Raw genomic sequence first — 24989 nt, 5'->3', positions numbered from 1 at the left:
CGCACTAACCTCAAAGCATAAATGTTCAATTTTTTAGCCTCCTCACATGTGTAATTATGAGTAATTAGGAACCCAAAACAAGAGTGAGTTTATAAAAACAGACTCTTACATATATGCAAACTGTATAGAAATTATAAACTATCGAACTAACCTAGAAAAACAATTAACGGGAAATCAGAAACTGGATGCAGATGTATTGAACTAACCTCAAAGAGTAATTAACAGGAGATTGGAACCTGGATGCAAATGCAATGAACTAATCTCAAACACTAATTAATGAAACATCGAAAACTAGATGCAACTATACTGAATTAACCTTTTAATGAATAACTAATGGGAAATCATAAAGTGGATGCAATTGCACTGAACTAACCTCAAATGATAATTAACAGAAAATCGAAAACTTGATGAAACTGCATTGAACTAACCTCAAAAAATAATTAATGAGAAATTGGAAACTGGATGCAACGTAATATATTAAACTAACCTCAAAGAATAATTAATGAAAAATTAGAAACTTGATGCAAATACATTGAACTAATAACCCTAAAACATATTTGTATTATATATAGGGGGAATAAATGTTTCGACAAATATAGTTTTGCATTTCAAGTAGTATTTATTATAATTCTTTTATTGTGATTGGGAATGTCTTGCTATTCAAGTAGCTTCAATATTATCTTCGCCACATTGGGCATTCTCACAAAACTTCAATCAAACTTCTATTATTAAACCTAACAATAAAAAGAAGTCGATGAGTTTTATCAAGGTTTGATGCTTCATTTTTATAGAGAGTGGTGCAAGAAATTTAAATGAGTAATTAATATAATTTTCATATCTCATAGCTATGCATAGTTGCTAATATTTTTTAGAATAATTTAATATAACAACACCCATTCGTAGGACATGTTCATGTGATAAATCTTTTCAAGTGGGAGTAGTGTATTCTTTGAGGATATGGAAACAATCAATATGTGTTAGTGATTTATACACATTAGTATGTAAGCCGAACGGTGATGATTTACCGCTAAATCACCATAAATCTAATAAAACTATTATACAAGCTAGATTGAGTTTAAGATAATTTCATTTGAAAATTACGGATTAATATTCTAAACCACAAAGTGAAGAGACTATCTCAATTTGATCCCTTAGTTTCCAAGTACTTATGCACCATAATCGCTGCTCATTAACGTATTTTGGTTTATTTTCAATAAAAATATATTCTGATTCGAAAATTTGCTGCTAAATCACCATAAATCTAATAAAACTATTGTACAAGCTAGATCGAGTTGAAGATAATTTTATTTGAAAATTACGGCGGCAAATTTTTGAATCATAATATATTTTTATTGAAAATAAACCGAAATACATTAATGACCAGCGATTATGGTGCATAAGTACTTGGAAACTAAGGGATCAAATTGAGATAGCCTATTCACTTTTGTGTGAGACATTTTGTAAAGCCTTTTCAGCATACAAAATATTTAATAGATCCCGGGCGTATGCCCGGGTCCAAAATCTAGTGTAAAACTATTTGAGATACCCCTCTATAAAACTCTATAACGGTTAAATCATCACATCCGTTGGTTAGATCAATGGTGTTGGTTAAATGATTACGTGGACAACTAATCCACGTTGGCAAACTCCTCAAATACAAGCAGGAGTGTTTTGGTCAGTAAATACTAGTTAACTGACGGGAGACATTAGTTGGGTATCTCTTTCGAGTTTTCAAAACGAGGGGTATCTAAAAAAAACTTCTCAAACAGGGGGTATCTCAAATTAACCCAAGATTAATAACAACTAGCCTCATGCCATGTGCTAGGCACGTGGAACAATTCCAACATAAGCCCTACCACTTCTTTTTTTTTTTAAAAATTACAGTCGAAGTGAAATTACTATTTTACTCTTGTATGCAAACTTTTTTCCAACACAAGCCCCCACCACGCCGACATGTTTGACATAAACAAAAAATTTTAATAAACGAAATTATAATTTTGCCCCCAAAAAAAAAAAAAAAAAAAAAAAAAAAACTTTAAAATTATGATTTTGCACGAATTCATTGTTCATTGACCCCCACATTTTTCTATATAATAAGATTGTTCATTATTTAATAGTTGAGCATGTGGGATCCACATGGTGCACGTCTGATACTGTCTTGCTATGTCCATCCCGTTCCCATATAAATTCATGGATTGAGCAAAATTTGGCTCGTGGGAAGACAAGTGTGTGTGATTAGACAAGTGGTCTCTACCACCACTAAAAAACTTGTCCAAAATTTCATGGAAATAAGAGGAATGATAGATATTTTAATGGAAATATCTTCATAAAAGCTTCACTGAAATGCCGTTGGGTACATGTAAGTTTAGAGGAATGCTAGCACGTAGGGGTGGAATTCGAGATTATCGAGTTTCACTATGCTCAAACTCGACCTTGTTTATTAAGCGGGTTTTAAAATATGTTCAAGCTTTGCTCATATATTATATAAACGAGTCTGAGTAGCTGGGTTATTTTACACTGTGGGGATGATATTTGAGTTTATCAAGCCGAACTACATCATACTCGTTTAATACACGAGTTCTAGAATAAGCTCCGGCTTGGCTCATTTATTAAATGAACGAGCCTTGACTGAGCGATTAGTGAGCTGAGCCCGAGCCTCTCAGCTCGAGCTCCGTACCCTTAGTAATTAGTTGAATATTTATTATTAAGTACATTGTTTAGAATTTTTAGATAAAAAATTGTTGCTTTTAAGTGGGATGGCATGATCCAACACACAAGTGAGTTGCCTACTTGCCTGCTAGCATTCCTCTAAATTTAATAGCACAATGTTGGTATGTGCACAGATTTATAGGAGTATTTTCCTTGGAAATATTTAGGTTAAATGCAAACACAACTTTTTTTAACCAGCGAGTTAATAAACTTAGTTACCAAAAAGTTACCTTCTGTGATAAAACACATACACCTAAAACTTTCTTAACCAGCTAGTTAATAAACTTAGTTACCAAAAAAAGCTAGTTAATAAACTTAATATGACCATTGGTTCAGAAATGACATTTTATTAGATTCGAGCATTCCACAGATCTGATTAATTGGTTTGGTAAAAAAACACTAAAATTTAATGATAAAGTTGTGAGACGTGCATTTCGCATACATTGTTGTGATCCATAATTAAAATTTAATCAATGTTTAATTGCAGCAGCATGTATGATCTGGGTTACACGTTCCCAAGGTAAATCCTCTGCCTTTGCAGTCGAATGTGCAATAATGATCCTCAGAGCAACGAAATCTTGCTCCCGGCAATCTTTCTTGGCAAGGCGGCTCATTGGTTGTAGCAGAAGGGTGTGTTGCTTGCTCAACTGCAAGTTCAGAGCTATCAGTTTTTTTTTTTAAAGAAACATAGGGACTTTCATTAATATAAAGCAAACAGAGAATACAGTAATATAAAGGGTGTGTTGCTTGCTCAACTGCAAGTTCAGAGCTATCAGTTTAAGATATATAGTTTAGCACTAGAAATAAATCAGTAATAAACAGCCATGATGCATCAACATACAGTAATAAATTAATAGTTGATCCATATATAACAGCATAGCAAATTAGCAACTACTGGTAATTTGATATAAATGGGCTTTACATATTATACCAGACTCCATAAAGCTTGGTAAACTAATCCACGTTTGTTTCTCACTTAGTTAGAAAATAACTGTCACGCATTCTCTCACGTCTTCCAAAATCCAAACTAACAATAAAAAATTGCAATTAGAAAAGAAAAAGTATAATAAAATAAAAAATCAAAGTAGGGGATGACAAAATGTTTTTAATCTTTAATTAATTACTTCTTTGGGATAACACCAAAGAGCTAAATCGCTAATACCACTATATTTAATTTTAAGAAATGATACAGTTAGGTATTGACCTACTCACCCTTGTTGGTTCAACCTTTTATTGTTTTTGTACGTATTCTTTACGGTTGAGTGTATTGCCGAAATCGAAAAGAAATGTGACTCTAGATTCTACACTCTATAACACTCGAAGAATGGAAAAACATATTAGAAGTAGAATAAACCATCGTAGTAAACATATATATATATATATATATATATATATATATATATATATATATATATATATATATATATATAAGAAATAAAGGGATGAAAACCAATAATGTAATTTATGTAATGAGATGGTATATCTAACCGGAATTGACTGAAACAAATAAGAGAACAAGAAAAGCCATCACAATGTATAAGCTCGACATAGCTCCTTTTGATGCCATTCCTGTGTTATATTACAACGAAATTGAACAGTATATTTTTTTTTGTATTTTTTTTGTTTTGCTATGGAAATACAGTTTTGCAATGGTAGTACCGTCTCTCCGCCTTTTTATACTAAGGTCAGCTTGTTTTGGTACAATATATTTGTACTAAATGACCGATATCTTCTTCGATTCTATCAATACATAAGAGCAAAAAAGTCGGGATATATCACTACGAGATCATCACTACACTGTCAAAAAGTAGGGAAGTGCTTTAAATGTTCGTAGTAGTTGTATATTACATATGTACTCTGCAGAATAGGTATCATATCAAATTGGCATATATCCTATTTAAGAGATTTTATTCTATAATATAATGAAAATTCTAAAACTGACTCCCTATTCCTAATTTCCGACCTAAGTGCTAACTACATACAGTTAGTGCGTGGAAAAACACGCTGTTTTGTAAAATTGACATTTTACTAATTAGTAATGGTAAGTTAGAATGTATTAAACTGAAGAAGAAAGTACAGAAGGGTGTGGTCTAGGACTCTAGGGTGAGCAGCATGCTGCTCTCTTAGTTCAACTGTTGAAGCACAAAATATAACTCCCTACATCCATTAAATTGTATAAGCAGCTTGACTTTAAATTATGCCTAAAAGACATGTAAATTGATTGCTAGTCTGCTAAGATAAAGAAGACCATGCATTCACTAGTCAAGTAGGCAATCAAAAAATGTGTGTAATAGGCCTCCTCCATCACTTTTTGTAGACACTCCTGTTATCATATTTTAATTAATGAAATACTATTCCTAGATTACTGCAAAGCACTGGGGTTATTGAGGAGAACGAAATACCAGACAGACAGACCGAAGGAGGTAGGGGCATAGTACAAAATATCTCGATATATCCTGATATTTGGGGATATCTATCTAGATTTCAAGAAAAGATATATAAATATCACGGTATGTTCAGAGATATATACGACTGCAAATATCAGTGATATTTCAATAATATTTGTGATATTTGTGATATTTGGAGATATTTAGCGATATTTTGTGTATATAACAATTTTATTTAATATTTATCATTATATTTCAAATAAATATAAATAATATATCAATATATATCAAGAAATATCCACTATATTTGTCGATATTTTAGATATATCCACGATATTTGCATGTGAAACAATATCAAATATTCCCAATACATATCCAAAAATTGAATATCGATAAATACTCATATCCTGATATTTTGTATTATGGGTAGGGGTGATAAAAGGGCTAGCCCGGCCCTCAAACCATAAAAGCCCTCATGATTGAGGGGCGGGCTGCTTTGTATTGAGGGTCGGGTCGACCCTCATTTTGTACTATGAAAACTCAAGCCCTTAACCCGCCCTTCGACCCTCATTTTTTAGGGTCAAATGAGGGCCGAGTCGGGGCCAGTCTAATTATTTTTTTACTAGTTTACTATTTTTTTGTGATTTTTTAATTTTTTTTTTATTATATTTTGATTATGTATATCAATCCTACCTACATTAATATTGGTTCTTCCAAGATGCCAAGATGCTCACAGTGAGCCACGTCAGCAAAGTTTTTAAAATAGTCCATACTTGAAAAGTAATTACTTGTCTTCTTACCAAAATAACCCTTAATTTGGTGTCCTCTCTAATTTAATATAAGTCAAAATTGTCTTTTCATGTGTGTTAGGAAAAAAAATAAAATAAAACTACGTCTGTTATTTGAATTCTACGCCTGTTATTTGAATTCTACGCGTGGGGTATTTTAGTAATTATCAAATAAAAAAATAGCCCGACCCTTCATTAAGCGTAACCTAACCACTATCTTCTTCTTGACAGAAACAAAACTCCACTCTTCGTGAAACACTCCACTTCAATAGGAAAAAAAAAGGTCTCTCCCTCCAAAGATGGGTTGATGATCGACGGCAAGACCGCTCCCTTAGAAACAGATATAGTGATCAGATATAGTGATCATCGCCACTGGGTACAGGGGAGACCAGAAGCAACGAAACATTTTTGCATCATCCACATTTCAGAAATACATAATAGGATCATCAAGGACAAGAATCCCACTCTACAGGTATTATGTCTCTAAGTTGAAGTCATCAAAATGTGACATTCAGCCCTATGCAACATAGATTAGTGCAAAATAATTACTAACTATACATCTTAATTAATGCAGAGAATGCATACATCCTCGAATTCCACAATTAGCGATTATTGGCTACTCGGATAGTATAGCAAATCTATTTACATCTGAGATGAGGTGTAGATGGCTGGCACATCTTCTCAAGGGAACTTTTAAATTGCCTAGCATAACAAAAATGGAAAAGGATGTGCTGAGGTAGGAAAAATTCATGAAGCAGTACCAGGGTGAGTACTATAATCTGACTATAGGTTTGTATTCATTTAAAGCTATTTTTCTCATTAATTTTGGAGTAAATAAGAAATCAAGTGATGGTGCTAGGCTTGCACTCACAACTATTATTGGAGTTGTATTTGGATTTATTGTTGGTATTTCATTCCCATCTCTTTTAGTTATACCAAAGTAATCTAATGTGAATTTCTTTATATCTTTACTCTTTTTTCTCAAGGATATATGGAAGGTGATGTTATATTAGTTTGCATGATGGGGATTTGTATGCGCCGAAAGTGCCGGATATGGTGAGGTAAGGGGCGATTAGTGCTTTTTGACCAAAAGAAAGAAAGAGGAGGCAAAGTTGTACCAGGTATGTCAGTGGTTAACATAATAATTTTAATTTGAATAATGTAGGTAGACTTCTACATTGCTCTAATCGTTGTACATTACTATCAACATTATTCAGAAGAAGAAAGATGAAGAAATGGAACCAGAAAATCAACAACAATTGAAGAAGACGATTCTGACAATTTCGATAACAAAATTCTATAAACTTCTACAATTCTAATAATTGAAGAAGACGATTCAATGTTGATAGAAGAAGAAAGGGTTTTATCACCAAGCCCATTACCCCAAATTCCAATATCCTCACCCCCATTACAACCATAGACTACATTGGAAGTCCAGAGGTCAAAGAAGAAATATTTAGCTATTGTTGATTATGAGCATGATGAAATTGCAATGTCCCCTGAACCTGAAGCTGAGGTATGCACTCATAACTTAATAATTTATTTGTATATGTTGTTGTGGTATGTTTACGGAGTGAGTGTTGTTTATTGTTAAATTTTATTCCAGGAAAGTGATATTATGAGTAGTGGGCAATGGGCATGTGATGGTTGGGGAGGATATTGAAGTTGTAAATGGCCGGTATGTCAGTTTGTGTACACTTTTGTTATTTTGATATGCAAATGGTACACATTCAAGTTTATTATCTAGCATAGGTAACGTGTAAACAATCGGTTTATATGACATTGAGCTACCAAGGTTAGAAATTCCTATCAAAGAAATTGTTTCTTCTTAATTGTTTCATTTTTTGAGGTTTACGTATAACTGTTCTTTTAAGTGGTGTGAGACTTCAACTTAAGTGTGGTTGTTTAAGTGGCATCAAAAATGATTTAACAAGATAGCTCTACAGTTATATCTCTCACTGGGTATCTCTATATCCATTTTAGTACTATACTGAAACATCAAGTCAAAAAAACTTGAGTCACTTTTTTCTATTAGTGTTATTTGTTGAAGTTGCACACTCTTTGCTTTCAATTTGTTTTTCTTTATGTGTACTCACATGTTCCCAAATTTCTCATTGTTTATGTGTCACAATTGTTTTCCCAAATCAATTATCTTACCTTTTGATAATGATATTGCTAAATGGTTGTCTAAAGTTATCTTGAGATATAAACAAAAGCAAAGTATTTAAACTTTGTAGTGGGCAATATATTGAGAATAATGAGCTTGTCTTACTTCCCTTTGTGAGTGTCTTTCATATATATATATATATATATATATATATATATATATATTTCTAAGATCTTGCTCTTAAAGGGTTTAAATTTTACTTATGATACTAAAATGTTAGTTTCTTTCCAGTTAGACTATTGTTATAGTAAGTGCCAAAGGCATGTAAAATAGTGGGTTAAGGGCATTGGAATGAAGTCCATCGTTGTTGGATGGAAGGGTTATTGAGCGCATAAGCGGCATTGTCAACATATGGAAAAAATTTCTTTTTTCTATATATGAAATTGACAGGAAGTGTCGTTACACCCAATGATAAAGGTAATTTTCGTTAATTAGTATAGGATAGTTAGAAAATATTTTTATTAAATAAAATATATTGTGCTTACAGTTTTAAGACGAATTCTATTAGTTTTATCGTATATGTTAGCTATATATATATATGGTATTGCTAAATGGTATTCTAAAGTTCTCTCGAGATATAAACAAAAGCAAAGTATTGAACTTGTAGTGGGCAATATTGAGAATATTAAGCTTACCTTACTCCCCAGCAAAGTATTTGAACTTTGTAGTGGGCAATATTGACAATATTAAGCTTGCCTTACTCCCCTTTGTGATGGCCTTTCATGTTTATATATCTATTTCTAAGATCTTGCTCTCAAAGAGTTTAAATTTTACTTAAGATACTAAAGTGTTGGTTTCTTTCCAGTTAGACTATTGTTGTAGTTGCATTAGTGCCAAAGGCATGTAGAATAGTGGTTAAGGGCATTGGAATGAAGTCCCCCGTTGTTGGATGGAAGCTAGGGTTATTGAGCGCATAAACGGCATTGTCAACACGTGGAAAAGTTTTTTATCCATATATGAAATTGACAGGAAGCGTCGATGTCCAATGATAAAGGTAATTTTTGTTAATTAGTGTATGGTAGTTAGAAAATATTTTTGTTAGATATAAGATGTTGTGCTTACAGTTTTAAGACGGATTCCATTAGTTTTATCGTATATGTTAGTTGTATGTATATATATTCATCTCAGATCATTGTTAGTTGTATATATATATATATATATATATATATATATATATATATATATATATATATATATATATATATATATATATAATCTCAATTATAATCCTTTTAGGAGCCTACTTCCTTCAAGCAAATTACAACCAATGCTTTGGTTAATCCACATACATATTAGATGTAAATTTTCGACTTTAGTTTTTAATCGCCACCATAATAACTCGAGTGGCGTAGCCACGAGTTAAATTCTATATCAAGCGGTCCAGGAGAAAGCAGTTTTAGGATAATCTGACGGTAATTATAACACTTACTAATACCCAAGAAATTAAGAATCCTTTAATTTTGTAGGGCCCATCTCTCTTTTTCCTTTCGTATGGTAAAATTTTCCAAAAAAAAAAAAACAGGCTACTAACCACCAATCTAAAATCATTGTCTCCCTCAATTCATCAATCTTCTCAAATTATCCACCTTCGTCGGATTCGAAAATGGCCATTTCTGGCGAGGTGTTTTTTAGGTGAGATCTATCACTATTTTACAGATTTTTGCATGTTTTTTTTTTTTTTTTTTCAAAATTATTGTCGAATTCCTCGAATATTATTGCTCTATTACTGAGTTCCTAACTTTCTCCATTTTCAACCATTTGCATAGCGCCTGATGACTGTGAATTATTCATTATTGTTATATTTACTTAATTTAAAACTACTGTGAGATACTCATTATTGTTAGGCTGACATATCGGCTAGTTTTAACTAAGTATACAAAACTAATTCTTATGCCTTTAGAAAAACAAAAAAATATATATATAGAAATGGTGGAAGAGATGATACTCTTAAAACATCTATATTTTTCATACTTAACTATGTTGTTAGGTTGGATTTGCTTTTATGTATGACTTATATACCTATCATTCAATCAATTACAAAAAACGCATATGTTATGTTATGTTCTAATTTATCCCCTATTGAAAACTAATTTAGTGATTTTTTTTTTATACAACTTAAATAATTAGAATATAATACATAAATATAATATAAAATAACAAGAAAACGTATGAGGGCCAAGTGAAGGTTGGTGAGGGCTTAATGAGGGTCGGGTTCATGTTTCATAACCTAGGCCCTAACCCACCCTTTATAAGCATGAGGGCTGGTCCAGTCCGGCCCTCAAATTTGTGAGGGCCAACTTTTGAGGGCTTAAACATGCAATTTTGAGGGCCGGGTAAAGACGGGTTGAGGGCCAAATTATCACCCCTAGAAGGAGGTTCCTTTCGATGAATCCCTCATCGAGCCACTTAATATCCCACCAGCCCAAGACCCGAACCCGTTAATATCGGGTCGGGTTTACACCAAAATACATATAACTGTTAAAAAAATAATTTCTATCTCCAAAAATAAAACGCCTTTCTCCTTCATGGCGGCCTCTTCTTCTTCGTCATCATCATCATCATCAGATTCATCGTCTCATAAACGTAGACAAAGAAGCAAAAAGGACAGAAACAACTCATTGAAGATTCGTAAGAAGAGTAGTAGTAGCAGTACCAGTAGGTCAAAGCGTAGACGTAGACACGATGATTATTCCTCTTCGTCTTCTGACGATTATAGGTACAAACCCTTTTTCGTAATTTCAATTTATTACAATATTTATATTATCATATAATCCGCTGTATTTTTCACGCTTATTCGTTCATTTAGGATTAGAAATATAATTTTATTGGAAAGTTTTTAAATTTTTATTAATTAACCAAAGAGAATAGTAAAATTGTGAGGTCATCCCTAACTGACCCTTTAATTTCACAAAGATGGTTTAAGAATTGCATACTATCATTACTTGTGGAATAAAAGTTATGTTCACTAGAATTACTGCATAGCAGTGGGGAAGTGAGCATAGCAAGGCTAGGAGATGAGAGGAGGAGGAAGATGAAGAGAAGGGCGGAGAACAAAGAGAGTGAGAGGAGGGGGGCAGGCAGTTTTTCATGTTTGACCAAGGTCCAAATAAACCTCAAGCAGCACACAAGATTAGCTCAAAGTCAGAGAAGAATCAGGCATGAACATAATCGATAGTCATGCAAATCACCAAGAGCTATAACCGAACCCTTGACGAAAATAATCCAAACTCTTACATATACTTCAATTCAATCACTAACTAACTGTTTACCCGGCCACTTCCATAAATATATTTCCATGAAGACACATATATCAATAGAGAACCTTGGCACCACTAGTTATCCCATGTTTAACAATCCAAACAATATCATTTAGTTAAAATTGTAATCTGTAAGCTTTTTAACACATAGCTATAAGCAACTTTTCCCAAAATCCAAAGGTTCTAGCATGAAACACTTCAAGCAAATAAAGCCTTGCCAATGCTCGACCATATAAACTCCCATGAAAACCGAAGTATCTTAATGTCAATAACATAAAATTTATAGTTGTGATATATGTATTGTTCAAGAGACTTCAAAACAAATAAAAATCATGCATATAAACAGTTCAAGCAATGCATTGACTTTCACACGGGTTACCATCGAAAATCTAAGATTACCCACGAACCCATATCTAAAAAAAAAAACTTGACAGCAGTATAACAAGCGTGACTTCGAGCAACTTAATATATATTCATCTCATAGATCCAAATTAACTAAAAGTCAATTGTTAATCCATATAAATTTATAGACTACTCACCTTAAATTGAGAACCAAAACCAATTCCTACAAGTGAATTTGAATTCTCGCGTTTCGCTTCGTCGTTGACAACAACATGGTCGCTTCTATCTTCTCCCACTTCTAAGTAACAACCCTCACCAATTTCGAGAGAGAAACCGAGAGAGGGAGCGAGACTTACAGCATGTGGGAAGTAGGTCTTAGGATCTCTATTATCTGTATCCTTATATTTTAGTTTTCCATTATGTTCCTTCATGGAATCTATTGCTACTTTTGTTCTATATAATGTCCATTAGAAAACATGTCTCTCAGACATCATTTTCAGACATTTTGAAGTTTATGGGGCAAATGTTTTGATGTTTGACGATTTCATCCTTATCTGATTTACAGTACAACCAATAGTTCTTCTGAAACTGAGCATGAGACTTCTAACCGTCCTAAGAAACATCGACAGAATGACAGACCGAAAAAGGTAGCTATGGGTGACATCTTTTTCTCCTTTTCAAGAGGCACTTGGTGTTCTGTACCTGCTTCATTTTGTTGTCATTTTTTTTTTTTCAGTCCAAAGAAAAGGAAAAAACGAAAAGTCATAGGCACAAGCGTCATAAACACAATGTTAAAGAGGTATGCGATGATTTTCTTTGAACCTTATTTTACTGCATAAGTACAATGCTTTTGTTATTGGGTAAAATGAAAGTAAATATTGAGTGGCAACTATATATTTGATTTGTTTTAATGGTTCCTTGAACTATACCCAAATATTTTCAGTTTCACAGGCATTGATGTGTAGTATAGCCGACATCTTGCTTATATTCTGATCTAGAAATTATATAGTGACTTCTGAAATTAATGTAAGAAGGAAGTCATGTCTTTGGTTATACATGTTTAAAGTATGGTGGCTTTGTAGTTAAGATATTGACATACACATTTGATTAGTATCTTTCACCTTAACTGAATTATCAATACGGTGTTTTTGAGTTAACCTCCCCCACCAACCCACCCACCCTCCTATTCCTTTGTATGGTATTCATTTGTTAAAAAAAAAAACCCTAAAGTTTCATTCATTGTACTTCTCCATGTAATATTGGCCTATGGGATACAACTTAAATAGGATTTATTTTCAAATTATGTGGGTTGATTCTATGTAGTTATCCAATTATTCACATCCTTTATTCCCATTGGCTAGAAACTAGTTTTCTCATTGTAAGAATCCATGTATTTGTGAATTCATTTCTATTTAAGTTATTTGTTCCCAGTAACTTGGTTGTGCATGAATTTGTGATGGGGTATTGGTGGATCTATTTAGTTGTATATTCATATTTGAGGTGCTTATGGTACTTGCTTCCTGTCTTTGGATTGGCTCTTCGATATTGGAGCTGTGGTCTGTAACGTGGTAACTAAATGCTGGTTTGGCTGGATGTCGTTTTTGGATCTGGCTTTTATTGGCTATGGGAGATGTATATAGAAGAAGCAGGATGGCAGGAGCAGCAGCCCTGTGCAGCTTTCCAAGGTTCTATTACTTCTATGGTTCACATAATTTTTCGAAGACTTGAATTTAGCTTTAGGCTGTCACTTACCTTATCATTTTTTATCATCCATCTCAGTTCTTAGGGCGTGACAAAGATGATAAAGTACGTCGCAGTGCTGTATCTGGCAAAAAGGTGAGAAGTCATTAAAATACTTGGATGCGTCTATACCGAACTTACTCTGCAATGTGGGTAATTGTTGTTTTTTGTGCGTTTGTTCACCCTAGATTATGTTAAAGCTTGATAAATCGAAGGAGGACAAGATGGCAGAAAACAAGCGCAATGAGCTGCTGAAGTTTTTGAATGCAAGTTATGATTGAGTGGCTGGATTTCAGAGAGTTTCAGTCCCAGAATTCAGTAAAAAATAAAGTTTGTCGAGGTTCACATATATTTAAGGTGTATTATAACACATCAGATGTATCCCAAAAACCAAATTTTAATGGACATGAGCTTATTGAGCATTTCAGTTTCCTGCACAATGCAGAGTGTACTTTTCTTCTATAGTTCCTAAGATTACTTTTGTGGACTAGATTGGGATCTTCGAGTGTTAATTTTTATGGGTGAGTACTCATTTAGTAATTTGATTTTTTTATGACGTTTTGTTTTTATGTTTTTAGTATCTTTTCTTTGTTTCAGCTGTACCCGGCACTGACCAAAACTGTTGCACTGAGCTACTATGGTGGTTCAAATGGGGTAATGTTATATGTATTTTCCCGGCTCTCATGCTAACAGCCTAAAACTGAAACGAAATGCTTGTTTACACAATGAGTGATACACTGACCGTGTTAGTTAGACAAGTTCTCATATAACTCTCAACCATAAGGTTCATATTACTATTGGCTTGGGAATGTATTACTCACCTCCCATAAGCGCCTTTGAGACTCGAGCAAGCGTCTGTTGTTCCATTGCCTAACTGTGATGCATAATCTTCTTCTTCTTATGCCGCTAGATTTGCTTCATTACAACGTATTAACTAGTCTTCGTACACTTGAATATACGTGCGAATACCAAACTTCTTATGAAACGAAACCAAACCATCATTTTTGTTCGTTTGATGCTGGTCTAAAATCGTCCAATAGACACCTCTTGGCCCCTCCCATCCAGCCCAGTAAATTTCTGGGCCTGAAATTATTGTTAATTGGGCTTTTAGGCCCATGAAGGTTATTAGGTTAAAATTGAAACCAACAAACAATATTTAAAGGGTGGACGGGCTCCTCTCTTCCCTCACTAGTCTAGGGTTTTATCAAACTGTTTGGAGCAGCTTGCTAATTTGCTGCGTTTTCTTTCTAGTGTTTTTTTTTCTTTGATTTGATATGATATGATTAAGTATCGCACAAAGTTCTTCTTGGAAATCCTTACTAAGAATGATTTTCAGGATTTTATTTGTGCGTAAAACAAATTAAAACCTCTCTGCTTGAGTCTTTTTTGCAATTTAAACGAAAAAGCACTCCAATGATAGAGGCTTACAAAAAAATTCTTGTTCTTCTGGTTTTTTGTAGTGTTGTGTTCATCAAACTGGCACTGTGAAATATACCGGATTTGATTATCCTACGCGGACTTCTAAATCCACGTAAAACACAACATTACTATGGTAACAAACTGTCAAAACCCAAAACTATTTAGTATTTATGGTGCGTTTGTTAACTCTCAAATTTCTAGTGGGAAAATATAAGATTTGCCCGTGTTTTCCAGAAATTTTTTAGTTTGCCAGTGTTTATTTGTAAAAATTTATAGTGGGAAAATATAAGATTTATAAGCATTGCCTGTTTGTTTAAATGATTTTTCTCCATGGGCAAATGATATTTCAATTTTTTTGAGATATTTTTTTTGGTTTTCAAACTCAATGAAGTATAACAAAAAATTAAATAAAATTAAATACAATACAACTCAATTTTAATAGTATCTATAGGTGTCTTCTCAAACAACTATAAAATAAAGTGAAAGTGCAATGAACTATAATAACTATTGTTATCTAAACACATATAAAATGTCATTGTGCTTTGGAAAAATTCTATTTTTATACTTTTCCATACTTGGGATTCTGTGATATTGTTTGATCCCAAATATTATTGTTATCTATGATTTTCTATTCTTCATAACTCAATTTAAACCCTTTTTGTATAGTTACATTAGTAATATCGCGTGCTATTTATCGTAAGGTCTTCATTGAGTTACATGACTAATAGTCAAGTCGATACTAAATGTAAATATATTTTGGAGTGTTTCTCTTGCACGCTATTTTGATATTAGAAAAAATCAATTCTCATTCTTATGACCTATAAGTAGTTTACTATGGAATGTATGGATAAGAACACTGTCCATTGCATTTGTCCATTTGCATGCCATATCTAATTAATAAGCATACAAATTTTAATAACAATGAATCATTCTAAAAATAATTACAACCCATATATCAAGTACTATGCTGAGGAAGAGGGTTCATTGTTACAACCCATATTTTTAGTAAAAGATATTTGAATGCTACTACCTTACTACTAATAGAGCCATATCAAAATACACAATTAAGGTTTATGCAACCAACTTAGTCCTTTTGGAGGTACTAAATAGAATAACATCTTCCCACATATTGAAATTAGTAAGATTTACTTATTGTCAAAAATAAGTATTTAATTCCAAATTAATCAAAATTGTAAGTAGAGTTCGCAACTGCTACCAAATTTAGTTTCAAACTATAACAACAAAGACTCAACCATGTCAACAAGTCCCATTATATTCCTTTCAATAAACACGGTTTTGCTGTGAAGGGTGGGGACTTGCTTGATGAATAATATCAAGTACTTCCTGAAAGTTAAGAGAAAGATGCACCTTGGTCTGATCTAGTCCTCTTGACTTTGAAACTAATTTTTTTTTCGAACCTCCCTTTTATCAGAAATTAAAATACGTGCTCCAACTTCACTACTCAATAAATAACACATGAATTAAGAAGTACTATTAATGGTATCATTGTATCAAGTACTTCCCCATACTTAGTTAATTAGTTTAGGAATATATGTAATTGAAAGAGGAAAGCAAGTAAAGTTTTGAGTATGTCAACATTCAAAAGAAACATCAAGTTAGATGATGAGCTTGAAAGATGTTTGCCTGTTTTAAAACAAATAATTAACAAATAATTGGCGATTAGGAAGTGGTGTCGGAATGATATCATGGATATACATTTTGCTTCCTAAGCATAGTACTTGATACAATGATATATGGGTTGTAATAACAATGAACAATGAACCCTCTTGCCCCCAGTAGCTAACTCCTTAAAACCAAAATGAAAGCAAACTAAATTAAAACCCAAAAAACGAAATTAAAACCAAAACTTACCTGACGGCGCATGGCGAGAGCTGGAGAACAAATATTAAATCTGAGAAAGATAGAAACAAAAAAAAAACATTGAAAAAATGTGAGACACAGAGATTGAGAGAAAGAGAGACCTAGAGTTTGAGAGAGAAAGAGATAACAGAGATAAGAGATGAGAGATGAGAGCGAGAGAGAGTACTTGAGAAGAGAGCGAGTTGATGAGAGGCGACAGTGAGAAAGAGAGGAGAGATTGAGAGGGAGAGTTGTTTCTATTTTTCCTACCATAGTGGGAAAAAACCGAGTGCTAATTCAACTTTAGGGAGAGGTGTTTTCTATTTTCCCACTTCTAGTGGGAAAATTTGATTTGCCGACTAATTTTAAATAGTATTTGCCAGTGCCCTTAAATACACTGGAAAATGGTACTTCTAGTGGGAAAATACAATTAGCCACCCCTATTTGCCAGTTAACAAACACACCCTTAGTTAATCTAATCCCAGACCTAGTAACTAGTGGCCACTTTTCTATTTGGTTTATTATCAACTTGGATTCAACTGATAAAAGATTGGTTGTAATGTTCGAAGGAGACTATGCTCGTAATAAAATTTTGCAATCATTAAACATGAATCTCCTTTCTTAATGAAGCACAAGGGTTGTCGTTGTTGTTGTTCACAAAATCTAAATATGTTAATAAAAATTTATTAACATTCTCAAGAGTTCAGCCTACAATTGCAACAATAAAAGTTTGCTGCCCCTTATTTACGGCGGGTTCTGGGGGTTAATATTAGTTAACCCACGATTAAGGGAGCATCTTTATTTTGCTTCTGGCCTATTGGCACACGACATGTGTAAAGTAAGGGGAAATTGTTCTCAGTTAGCATTCTTCCTATTTTGCCCTCTCCTCCCACCTCAACTGCCACAACCTACAGTGGAATTCTAAGAAATTGAACTTTCTTTTATCAAGTATCATATTGAACACTCAAATTTTTTTGATCAAATTTATGGAAATTTGAGAGTGGGTTGTTTTTTCTTACAAGTGAAAAGTGGGAATAAAACCGAAAAACACAAGAAGAGGTGATGGTGGAATGCAGAAATGGTGGTAAGTGGTGGGAGGCAGTAGCAATGGAGGTGGAAAGCAAGGGCAAGATGGGAAGTCTTTTAATTCAGAACAGTATTGGTTCCCACACTTTTCTTGGGTTGTTAGGTGTACATGTATCACAATTTGGTTGGGTTGGAAACAAACTAAGCATACAAGCATTGTAGCAAAAATGAGCCCAATATAGACGGTATTGCAATAATAAACTAGTCATTGGGCTCTTTGCCCGACAAGAGATCTCCATGCAACCAATCTCCATGTCACCACTGCTTTTTTTTTCTCTCAACTAAACGAAGAGTTAATAGAACTGAAATAAACTAAATGTAACGAACCATATAAGAAACCCACAAATAAGGAAATAAAAGATCCCCAACTTCTCTATGTTGTCATGTTCGTCTTTACACTTCGTCTTCTCCATTTTGTCCAACAAAAAAATAAACATTTGGACCAAATGGCAACAACTTGAACAATGTTTGATAATTTTTTTCCCATTAACATTTGAAAGGATTAGATTAGTGATTAATTCACTTCATTTGTTATGTTTTCTTTTAATGGTGTTTGTGGTTTTATTAGTCATGCACCACCACACAAACATTAATATCAATTTGGTTTTGGACAAATGATTTTACTAGTTGTAAAATACCTAGGCACCATTAAAATACACACATTGACACATGGATTTCGATTTTTTTTTGTCAATATGTGGAAAGCGTGGCAAAGGAACATAAGTGGAGAAGATGAACATAGTAGGAGAGAAAAGTGTTATTTCCTTATTTTGCAGTGTTTTTATTTATTTGCCTTTTATATGTCAGTTCTGCTACGTTAGCTCTTCGTTTAAGAACAAACTACACAAGGAGCAAATTTCCTTCTATTTTCTTTACAAAAATAAAAAGAAACAACACATTCATCTTCCCCCATTAATGTATTTCAATTGTAATTTGAGTGGGGAATTACATTAATGAACCCAAACTTCATGACAAGTGTAGTACAAACATGTTGTGGTGGTGGTTTTGGCAGTTGTGGTGGTGGAGTGCGGTTTTCCTTGGCAATGGGTAGAGTGAATTTATCTCTAACTTTTCCTAAAGTTTAGAAATTGTTCAAGATTACCATTTTTTTCTTTTTTTTTTCTTCATATTTTTCTCTTTGTCTAGCCTTTTCCAGGACATTTTCCAGCTCTTTAAATATTTATTTCCTTTTCTTTTTGTCTGGATGTCAAGTGATGGAGTCCCAAAAGAGTTATACGTGGGGTTTGAATAGATTTGGCGATAAGGAATACGAGAGACAGAAGACGTTATACCCAACTCGATCTCATCGTCTTCTTCACAAAAACCTCGATAAAACCGCCAAACACCAACTATTATTCTTTCTATGTCATTAGAAATTCTTCAAAACTTAATATTATTTCCCATCAATTCAAGCATATTATTCGTTCCCATCAATTCAAGCATTAAAGGCATAAAATTACATCTCCAATTTCACTCACTCCATCATCAAGTTCTTCATCAATCGAATCGCCCCAAGTGTCTATGAAAAGTTTTACGCGCTAATGATTCTCTCACTTTCAGACAGGACTTTTTACACAACTATCCACACATGTATCGTAGTAGGAAAGTTTTATGTTGTTCACTCTAAGTTGTCAAAGCATATAAGTGAAATACTCGCGTGCCATCCTGCGCCATTCTTATAGTGTGGTATGTTCGATGCTCATTCTCTACTTGACTGTTCTGACCTAATCTAACAAAGTTTTTATAACCAACAATATGAGCTTTAAATGTTCTAGTAAAGGATCGGAGATGCATTTGCTTGCTCATGGTTGTACTATAAGTTAGGTATGCATTGCATTCGCATGTTGAACGTATGCTTTAATTCTATGTCATGGCAATGTATTACATGTTCTTACTTTTCTTTTATTTTACTTACTTTATTTTCTTTTTCAATATAAGTAAGTATATTTATTTTCAAGTGAACGGAGTAACAAATGTTGTACCATTTGTATTGCAAATTATATGCAGACCAAAGAGGTCGGACTAAAAAATGGGGTAATGCTCCCCAAGTTGTGCTACAAATATTTTGTTGTTGTTTGTTGTTGTTGTTGTTGTTGTTTTTTTTTTTTTTTTTTTGTTTTTTTATTTTATTATTATATATATAGTTTATTGTTTTATTTTTATTTTTATAAACAAATGGAAATTTTATTGATAACGAGTTTTACAAATAATTATAACAAACATCTAACGAACTTATTAAATATCAGCTAACACCATTAGGTTCAAGTTCATAATAAAGTAGGCACAGGTCTCATAGGACGTCCATTATTATCCAAAGCTACTACTTCGGTTGCAGCCAATCTATCCTCCATTAGCCCATCTCTGAGCCTCGTTTTCAAACTGACAAGTTGTCTAAGCCCGCTCAATATCTTCTTTTTAATTGTTGAAGATTCATATTCATATCAACACTAGATATACAATCACCGGCCACCAAGAGATCCACCAATTCGAACACCTAGCTGACCACCACAATTTCACCACCAGCTGGGGTTACATTATATCAATAGGTATATAGATTGGAATACCACCACTAGTTGCAATGACAAAAGAAGTTTTGCTACCAAATTAGACTCTCAGAATAACGACAATTAGTAAATTTAACCGTCTAATTGTGTCAATTGGTTGGTTTCACTAAGATTACTTGCCAGGTTAAAGTACGTACTATGGTGTTCATTAAGATTGTGATTTTTATAGCTAAATACCAAGCAATATTTTGGCAGTGTTTTGTACTTTATATGTTGAAGCAAATATGTAAATCTCCTTAGTGATGGAGAACGATTTTTGAATTATGATAGTTCAGTTTCTATTTGATTTAGTCAAGCTAAACAGGTGTACTTCTCTAAGATTTGCCAATGCAAATTACTTATCATTGACTATATACTGGATTATCAAAAGTTGTATGCATCGATTGTATCCTGGAGAACATTCAATGAGCAACTTCTCCATATCATTAAGAAAAAATGACCGTTTAGTATCATGAACTTTGGTGGTTTTATCAATTTGGGCCACGAACTTTTTTTTTTGAGCAAATTGGGCCATGACCTTTGTAAAATCTATCACGTTAGGCCACCGGTGTGTTTCCGTTACTTCAAATGCTGATATGTACTAACGGATGCAAATGTGGGTTAACAGAAGCTTATGTGGCTCTGCTGTAATTGACACCTAGAAACAGCTGATGTGGCATGATGATGTCATAATGTCGTCATCGTAAAATCACGCTTTGAATTTTGAAATTGACCTAGAAACATCTGATGTGGCATGATGATGTCATAAGAGAGTCTTCATATGCTTAGCATCCCGCCTTTCTTTCATCCTTCTATGAAAAGGAGGGATAGACCTATGCAGATGCAAATAACAAAACCAACAACAACAAAAAAAGCATCAACAAAAGATAGACACTCAAAAGTAGAAGGAAGAGGAAGAAGGATCGATGCCGGCAACATGTGCAAGCAAGAATATTTCAGTTAACCCGAGAACTTGGTCATAAATCAAATGGTGAAACTATTAGATGGTTACTTGAACATCTTTGAACCGGCTATTATTTGCAAAGAATCGAACTGGAACCATTCTCGCTATAGCTATGTCTCGTAGGTGGAACTTTAAAGATACCAACTACATCTCCAAGTCAAGAAACACCAACAACATATATGAATAAGAAGAAAAGAAAACGCCATGTTACTAGTGATTTCTTTGATCCTATTAACGATGGGGTTTCGTTTCTTTTGGTTTAGCACCTATTCAAGCAAGTGCAGTTTCAGCAACAAAGATATCACCAAAGATCAAGGGCTTGTTCCTATGTGGGCTTTAGGAACTGGGGGTAATGTTAACGTTAACATGGTCCCTTCAAACGCAACTTTTTGGGTGATACCACCACCAGCATCTATTACTGGACCCTCAAATCAATGAGTGCTTACACCATAGGGACATTTTTTTTCTTTGAGACTAGCGGCGTAGCGCCCTCTCCTCATCAGTTGAGTGCTTTCACGACTGGACCTCCATTCTTCTTCCCGGAAGCGTCAGGGTGCGCACTAGTAGCTCCTGCTGCTCGCTTCGCTTCTTTTTTCTCCATTGCTTACGTTGATGACGATAGTGTTGTTGAGTGTTGACTACTGAATTATTGTCCACATAAAATTTTTATCCCATGATTAAGGTATCAAGTAAATAGAAGGTGGGAATCCTCATAATCCGGTGGTGGTGGTGGAGGCGTTGGTGAGGAAGATGAACAATGATTTTTTTTGGTTTTGTTGGGCTTGGGCCGAAATCAATATGTGGGCTTATGTGAATTTGAAATTTCGGTGAAATTTTTGTGAAATTTCGGGTTCAAAACACTTTGAAATTTCGATGCCACGTCACCAGTAATTAGGTGTGCACTTCAACGGTGACACGTAAGCATTTGGTCGGACACATATACATCCAACACGCCACATAAGCATGTGAAGTAACGGAATGATAACAGTGGCCCAAACTGATACAAAAAAGAAAGGTCATGGCCCAATTTGCTCAAAAAAAAAGTTTGTGGCCCAAATTGATAAAACCACCAAAGTTCATGGTACTAAACGATCATTTTTTCTATCATTAAAGATGAAGGCACTTTTAGTACAATGCATATTCTCTTTGTCTCTCAACTTGATATACTGGTAATACTTTACGCAATTGATGTACGTACTTATACGTACTTACAAAAGTTGATTCAGAGTCCTAGACCTTCAAATTTAAATTCTAAAATTTCCAACCATACTAAAAGAGACTGAAGTAATGTAAGGTAGATTTCGATCATTAGCATTGAGCTTGGATTGAATATGGCCTAGGCGATATTTTGGATCCATGATTCATTCATCCATATAAAGAAAAACAAATATCATTAGAAGGGGAAAAACCCACAAATTAAAGATAAATCTAGGGGTGGAATTTGAGCTGAGTAGCTCGGGCTCAATTCGTTTAAGCTACCTCGTCTCAAGCTCGTTCATTTAACTAAATGAGCCAAGTTTGAGCCCATATTATAGCTCACTTAATAAACGATCAAGGTGAAGCTCGACTCGATAAGCTAAAATACCATCATCACAGTGTAAAATAGCCAAACTACTCATGCTCGGCTCGGGCTCGTTCATATAATATATGAGCCAAACTTGAGCTTATATTAAAGTTAACTTAAATAAACAAGTTGAGCCAAGATTAGTCTTGGTTTGATTAGCTCAAATTCCACCCCTAGATGAAGCCTCAAATAAATAGAAAAAAAAAAAAATCAATATTGTTTTACATGGAATGGAAATTGAGTTTAGAAGATAACTCCATCATTTGAGAGGGAGATTTGAGGCAATATAGGAAAATATTTGGAGGGTCCTTTGGTTTCAGAGAGTTTTAAGAGAGGCTACACTTAGAGGTTACATGAAACTTTTAAGGGCATCTCCAATGGGGGGTGTAAATCGTATTGAGTGTAAAATTTACACTCCAAGTGTCAAAAAACTCTTTCCAATTGGGGTGGTATACCGTAGATAATAGACTATTAGTTGATAGAGGAGGTGTGGAATTCCTCATCTCGCTATCAGTTGATAAATAGCTTGGGCGACACTTTAACCAACGTCCGAACAAAAAAAAATCGGACGTCACTTTAAGTCACGCCTCTTTTTAGTTCTAAAGTCACAATTTGTAAAATTTTTAACTCGGACGTCACTTAAATTAAAGAGAGACGTCACTTTAAGTGACATCCGAATTTAAAATCCATTTTTTTTTTACACTAGTATGCAATTAGAGTATAAAGTGTGGATATTTATAGGTTCTACAATAGTATGCAATTAGAGTTGTAAAATCCTAATGGAACCTACATGGAGCCTACGTGGATGTGTAATCCCATTGGAGATGCCCTAAGAGAGGCGTAAGACTTTCGGTTTATAGAGCTTTTTCCATGAGGCTTCACTACAGGACTTTCGGTTTATAGAGCTTTTTCCACGTGGCTTCACTACAAGACTTTCGGTTTATAGAGCTTTTTCCACGTGGTTTCACTACAGGACTTTCGGTTTATAGAGCTTTTTCCACGTGGCTTCACTACAGGACTTTCGGTTTCTAGAACTTTTCCACTTGGCTTCAATCTCCCTGGGAGAGTGATAGGAGAGAAAATGTCCAGGTCAGATACACTCTTAGAGCATTCCCAATGCAAGTCACAAATATTCACCTCCACATAGGCAGTATTTCTCCTTTTTTCCACCGTTTTGGTGAAAAGCAAGGTGAGGCTGCCCAATACAAAGGTGAAAAATAATCTCGGACGGGATGTTGGATTCCGTATGAATGTAAAAATCGAAAAAACGCGCCGGACGGAATGAAACATCCCGTCTGAAGTTAAAAAAAAAAAAAAAAAAGTTGAAAACACGCGAGACGGAATCCAACATCCCGTCCGGAAAAAAAAACTGATTTTTTAAAAAAAAAACACACGGGACGGAATCCAACATCCCGTCCGAAGTTCACAACTCAGCCACTATCTCGGTTGAAGATTTCACTTTTGTTTTGACAGAAAAATAGTCACCACCATATTCACCTTTGCATTGGGCAAATGTTTTGAACCAAAAAGAGGTTAATAAAGCCACATTCCCACCATATCCACTTGCATTGAGAATGCTCTTATCTCTACACTATATGATAGCTGGGTCTTCCGGAAGCCTCCTCAACTCTCGAGTAGGCAAATTTAAATATCTTTATTTACTTAATTTAAAAACACCTCTCTCACTAAATTTAGAATAAATTTAAATCTCCTTATTTACTTAATTTAGAAACACCTCCTTTACTAAATTTAGAATAAGCCACTTTTATTAATATAATTTGAATAACGTATTTTTTTTTATCAATAATTTAGAAACACCTCTCTAATGGTCACTTAAATTAAATAATTACTCTCATTTCCCACATTGAAATTAAAACAAGCTCTATTTTATTATTGATAATTTAAAAGAACCTCCATAATATCACTTAAATAACACAATTATCTCTCATTTTATTTAAAATAAATAAATAAATGAGTCTTTCCTATATAATTACAATTACAATTTATAATTATAATCCAAATAAACCATACTAACTATCGAAATAACGATGTGTAGGAAGGTTTGCATAGTTATTAAAGATATAATGAGAGGTGATATAGATTATAGACTACAATCTATTTTTGTAGGCCCTGATTTTTTACATAAAAAAATCTGGCATCAGC

At 33.9% G+C, this 24989-nt stretch overlaps 1 protein-coding gene across 1 annotated transcript; it reads left to right on the top strand.

Annotated features, from left to right (window-relative positions):
- Positions 1-10546: 10546 nt before the first annotated feature.
- LOC147516504 (uncharacterized) lies at positions 10547-13946 on the top strand. Its single transcript, XM_086589071.1, has 6 exons — positions 10547-10767; positions 12216-12297; positions 12387-12449; positions 13291-13335; positions 13430-13486; positions 13579-13946. The coding sequence occupies exons 1-6, from the start codon at positions 10577-10579 to the stop codon at positions 13669-13671; spliced, it is 531 nt and encodes a 176-aa protein (XP_086445197.1). The 5' UTR covers positions 10547-10576; the 3' UTR covers positions 13672-13946.
- The last annotated feature ends 11043 nt before the right edge of the window (positions 13947-24989 follow it).

Source organism: Coptis chinensis, chromosome 2 (genome assembly GCF_015680905.1).
Source record: "Coptis chinensis isolate HL-2020 chromosome 2, ASM1568090v1, whole genome shotgun sequence".
In the NCBI taxonomy this organism is placed as follows: Eukaryota; Viridiplantae; Streptophyta; class Magnoliopsida; order Ranunculales; family Ranunculaceae; genus Coptis; species Coptis chinensis.
The sequence above is the reverse complement of the archived record's forward strand: the minus strand, read 5'-3'. Positions and strand labels throughout refer to the sequence as shown.